The following is a 5,702-nucleotide window of genomic DNA, read 5'->3' as shown; positions in this document are numbered from 1 at the left end:
AGGTGACCGCCAGCCCGGTGCCCACCTGGGACGGGCCCCCGGACAATGCCTCCGGCTGCGGGGAGCAGATCAACTACGGCAGAGTCGAGAAAGTTGTGATCGGCTCCATCCTGACGCTCATCACGCTGCTGACGATCGCCGGCAACTGCCTGGTGGTGATTTCGGTGTGCTTCGTCAAGAAGCTCCGCCAGCCCTCCAACTACCTGATCGTGTCCCTGGCGCTGGCCGACCTCTCGGTGGCCGTGGCGGTCATGCCCTTTGTCAGCGTCACTGACCTTATCGGGGGCAAGTGGATCTTCGGCCACTTCTTCTGCAACGTGTTCATCGCCATGGACGTCATGTGCTGCACGGCCTCAATCATGACCCTGTGCGTGATCAGCATCGACAGGTAAGGGCCGGACCGCCCCGTCCTGGGCACCGGCTGGGGGTGTGGGGGGGGTGTGCTTGCTGGTAGCTCAGCCCGGCGCGCTCCCCTCTTTCCTGGGAGGGTAAGCCAGATTGCACCGCGGGGTGAAGGGCTGCGCTTAAAACAGCAACCCTACACATCAACCCTACCCCAGCCAAATTCAGTTAGAGCACAGCCTATATTCACCTTTTATAAAAAGAGCTGGGAATGTATTGATTTACTCGAGTGAAGATCTTAAGACCAAAGTTAAGAGTATTTCAAGCATTAGCAGTTCCACCAGGGGGTCCCTTGTCTTGGTTTTCAGAAGGAATGTGGTCCTTTCTGAGCTTGACAAACCCTTGCTGTGAGCCCTAAAGAGTCAATTCTTACTTTAAGAAATCAGTCAAAGTCACCTTGCTTCCCTGAGGGTAGGAGCTACTCCCCAGGACGATGAAGAGACCTCAGATGGTCCCAGAACTGGGGGGTCTACACCTCAACGTTGCACCCCCTATGATTGCTGATTCTGAATATTACTCTTTTGGAAGTCTGCTTTTAGTGTTTGGCAACGCTGTTTGCATCTTATAGGCTTACTGACTGGAGCCTTACTCCCTGTCTGAGTGGTTGGTTCTAGCCTTTTCATCATACCCCTTGGGAATCTTCTCTTGAGAACTCCCCCACCCGAGGACTAATTGAAACATAGGCTGACCCTCTGTCAGGGGTCCTGGGGGAAAAATTCCTGCCTTGGGTATCAGATTGGACTAGTCACTAGGAGATCCCCAGGATTTCTTCAGACTCTAGGATCACAGGATTCTGTAATGGAGCTAGTCTTTGGCCCTAGAAATATTGTTCAATTGACAACTTGGAAGTATGGTCCCAATACTTTTTGGCCAGAGAACAACTCTTTGCTTCTCTTGAAATGGAAATATTAAACCTTAACATTCACACTCAGAATTCTGCTGGTATTTTAAAACCAGCACGGGATTGGTATTCTGTTGTGTTTAATGACACAGAGAAATGGTTGCTTATTTTCTTTGGGGACCTACAGAACCTTTAAATATGTAGACCTTTCGGCATAGGAGAAATAATTGATGCCGCCACACTTAAAATGACAGTACCTCAAAGGATGGTCTAGCATGAAACAGATTTTTCCTCCTTTTCCTCACTGTAAACACTGCTATTTGTGGTTTGTCGGTATTTAACATGTTCTGTTATTTTACTGCTTGGCCAGGGTTTATAATAACTTAATAAAGAGAACGATTGGAAAGGGGACATTTTCAAGGAAGAAAACGTACAATGTAGCTGCATTTAGTTAAACAGCTAGATTATTTTTTTAAAATGGATCTTGCCATTTTGTATATTATGTTAGGAGCTTCTGACAGCAAATAATTATTTTTGGTAGTAGACGATGAAATGCATATAAGAGAATATTAGCTCCAAACTTGACAGCTGAAGTTCTGAATGACTGTAGTTCAGCATGTAAAAAACATATGCATTTACAGTCTGGTTGTGGCAACAGGAACTAGGAAAGCGCACTCAGCATATATAGTAAGTATAAACATGAATTATATGCGCAAAAATCTGACTGCTCGGCCAACCAAAGCTGTGCTTCTTGCATGAATGGAATCCTTTTAAAAGGAACTTAGTGTAGTAAAACAGATAATTTATATCGCAAGTAATGCATGTATAATCTCTTTTCATTTCATAATTGATAAATGATAACACAGTGTGCTAACTCATCTCCTAAGACATCCAGTGCTTCTGTTTGGGGCACATTTAGGTTTGGCTGGGACCACCCTGAGATTCTGTACATGAGCTAAGGTTTTCTTCACTCAGTGTGCAGTGTGACTTACCGGCAACAGGAACATCTTGAATACAGAGAAGAGGTTAATCCTTGTCAAGAGATTCTAATCCGTTCATCAGCTATGTCCTTACGATGTCACAAATTGTGGTAATAAAGGGATATAGATTCTGTCTCTTCATTTCCCAGAAGAATTGGGCCATTGATGATTTTTACTATTTTAGAAGATGAACATGTCATTTCTTTACATAATATGGAGAATTGATTACATGGGAGACACAGATTGCTTTTCTTCTAAGAACACACAGAACTAAAAATGAGAAAAAGGGGAAATGCATTTGCATCTAAGATGCATTATTTTGGAAAATACTGGTTGTTGTTTTTTTTTCAGTTCCATTGTAGAATATGACTGATATATTAAAATATGCTAAGAAAATATGAAAAAATTTAATCTTCGTTCGTGTATTCATTCCCTTTTGAGTATCTAATTTTTCAGTTCCATTGTAGAATATGACTGATATATTAAAGTATGCTAAGAAAATATGAAAAAAATTTAATCTTCGTTCATGTATTCATTTCCTTTTGAGTATCTAACATAGGGTGTGCTGTGTTTTGTGCAGCATAATCAGAGATGAATAATACCATTTCTGCTTTTGAGCTCATGTTATTATCAGAGAAATTGGGGTGTCTTCTTCCCCACTGGGTGCTGGGGGTGGGGGTCCTTGTAATATCTTGAGAAAAAGAATTTTCTGAGACTCACATGGGAGGATGGGGGATTTTTATTTGTGTGGAATTGCATCTCTGTTTCTTTCCCTTAGTCCAATCATAGAAGAAGTGTAGCTGGGGTTTCAGCAGAGATAGAAGCAGAGCCAGTGTCCAGAGTTTTCTTTCCATGTTGGAACCGGGTCCAGTTCAGCATCAGGCTAGCAGCAGTCTATTAGTCCATTGTGTGTGGGGTCCACCTGGCGGTGGGCCATATGGGCAAGTACAGGAGAGCGCCAGGAGCATAAGAGGAATCAAGAGCATGAGAGCACAGAGAGTGAGTTCCTTTGTGCAAGGGATTAAATATCCCAAATTTCACACCCTTGCAGTGGTCATGTCCATTTTGGCCAATGACCTGTTCCCAGATGTGACTGACAGACAAGTATCTTTCCGAGGTTACCCCGACTTACTGCACATGCACCCATCCTTCTTCCTGTCCAGTCCCTTTCCCCAGGAACCTGCAGGGAGTGGACTGACCGGTGGCTCCCTGGGGAGTGTAAAGCTTTAGCTTCTTGGTGAAGCTGCTCAAATGACATGCCTATAGTGTTTGGCCTTCCCATTGCTCCTTTCCTGTTATTAATAACTAGGTTAATTACAACGGTATCAATACTATATTGTGAGAGTTTGGATTTCTGTTGGGCATTTAACCTTTGGTTACTGGAACCTTTGATTTTTCTTAACCACTCCCTACCATACCGGGATGCTTTTCCAGCCTTTTCCAATGCAATTTCATGCCATTTTTCTCCACAGGTTTTAACACTTCTCATATCCACCCTTTTCAGATAGTGACTCATGATCACTGAAAAAGTAGCAACCATTGGATGGGGGAACTCCTTATCTTTCCACCACCAAACAACCTTTGCCCTTTTATTTCGTTCTAGTTAAAAAGCAAGAAGACATTATGTCCTTAGCAAAGAACAAACCACCAGCACTTCACGTCCCATCCCCTCTCACCTTCTCAAGGACTTTGTTCCTTCCTTGATTCCTCATCTCTTCTTTGTCTTCATTGTTTCCTCTCAACTAGATCAAGCGTGATCTACTATTTTTAAGAACTCTTTCTTTGGCCTCACTTGTCACAACTCTTTCTTTGGTCCACTTCACAGTTAAACTGTGCCCACAACCTCTCTTTATTTCCTTACTCCTCAGATTGATGAGTTTGACACTCAACAGTTGTACAGTTCAACAGTTCCCTTTTTAGGATGCTTTTAGAAATAAAAATCAAATTACCTTTTATGTACAGTTTAAAAACATGCAAAAACAGTTCTATATATTGTTTAGGTGAGCTTATATTAGAGTGAAAGTACAAAATGTGCAAAGGAATGGTGAACACCAAGTTCAGGAAAGTGGTTTATCACTGGTGGAGTGGGTGGAGGTGCAGTTAAGGAGTAGCACACATATCAACTATATTGGTAATGTTTTGTTGGTTTATACAGTTTTGTTATTCTTTGTATAACTTTCTGTATGTTTGAAATATATTTTTATACTTTTAAAAATATACATTCATGTAATCTGCAACTAGATCAAGAAATTGAACATTATTAACCTCCCAGAAGTCTCCTCCTTCCCCTTCCCAATTTCTACTACTCCCAAAGATAATCATTTTCCTGAGTTTTAGTATCATAAATTAGTTCTGCTTGGTCAGAATCTTATGTAAATGGAATAGCATTATTATATACTCATAAATCTGGTTTCCTTTGCTCAATAAAATGTCTGTGTGATTCATTCATAGTTTTACCCGGTCAATATTGTTTTCATGGTTTTGTTTTCTTTCGTTTGTTTTTGCTGAGTAGTATTCCATTTAATTTGTTTGTCAGTTCACCTATAGATGGACATTTGAATTGTTTCCAGTTTCGGGATATTACTAATAGTGATTCTATAAACATTTATTTGTGGACAAGTCATTTTGTGAACATGTTTTCATTTTGGGGAGATAAATATAATACTGGATAATAAGGTAGTTTATTGCATTTTAATTCTGTTTATCACCCTCACACCATTTGTGTTATCCTTGTCATGAATTTTAACCTACATATTTTAAAAACCTATTAGATGTTATTTTAAACAATCAGTATTTATTTTTATTTACCCACATTTTTCCATTGCTCTTTATGTTTTCCTATATTACCATGCTTTTATCTGGGATTATTTTCTTCTGCTCAATGAGACTTCCATTAGCATTTTACAAAAGTGAGTGCTGGTGAAAAATCTCAGTTTTTACTTATCTGAACATGTCTTATTTTTACCATTATTTTTGAATTATGCTTTTTCAGCACTTTAAAACATTGTCCCACTGTCTTTAAGCTTCCATCATTTCTGTTGAAAAGTCAGCCATTAACCAACATTATTATTACTCCTTTGAAGAGAATGTATCTTTTTTCCTCTGGCTGCTTTTAGGATTTTCTCTTTATCTTTAGTTTTTATCAGTTTTTCTGTGATGTTCCTAGGTCTCATTATTGATGCTTTGTTGTTGTTGTTTTGCTGTCAATTCTGCAGGGATTCTTAGTAATTTTTGTATTTGTGTATTGTTATCTCTAATGACTTGCTATTATCTCTTTAAATACTTTTACTGTGTCATTCATTATTCTTCTGTCCTCAAATTTACAAAATGTAAACCTTTTTATTTGATTGCACATTTCTTCTATTGTATTTATTTTCCATTTAGAATTTTTTCTGGGCTTCAATTTTTTAAAATTATTTTATTTTTTAATAAATCTTTATTGTTCAGATTATTACAGTTGTTCCTCTTTTTCCCCCCAT

The 5,702-nt window shown here is 39.5% G+C and overlaps 1 protein-coding gene across 1 annotated transcript in view; it reads left to right on the top strand.

The window, feature by feature from the left end:
* The window catches only part of HTR7 (5-hydroxytryptamine (serotonin) receptor 7, adenylate cyclase-coupled), an 80,492-nt gene that overhangs the window by 1,330 nt on the left and 73,460 nt on the right, over positions 1 to 5,702 (top strand). Inside the window, exon 2 of the mRNA XM_005875961.2 lies at positions 3 to 388. Coding sequence (XP_005876023.1) covers positions 3 to 388 — 386 coding nt within the window. The remainder of the gene's footprint in view (positions 1 to 2; positions 389 to 5,702) is intronic.

This window comes from Myotis brandtii, unplaced genomic scaffold (genome assembly GCF_000412655.1).
Source record: "Myotis brandtii unplaced genomic scaffold, ASM41265v1 scaffold475, whole genome shotgun sequence".
Classification (NCBI taxonomy): Eukaryota; Metazoa; Chordata; class Mammalia; order Chiroptera; family Vespertilionidae; genus Myotis; species Myotis brandtii.
The sequence above is the reverse complement of the archived record's forward strand: the minus strand, read 5'-3'. Positions and strand labels throughout refer to the sequence as shown.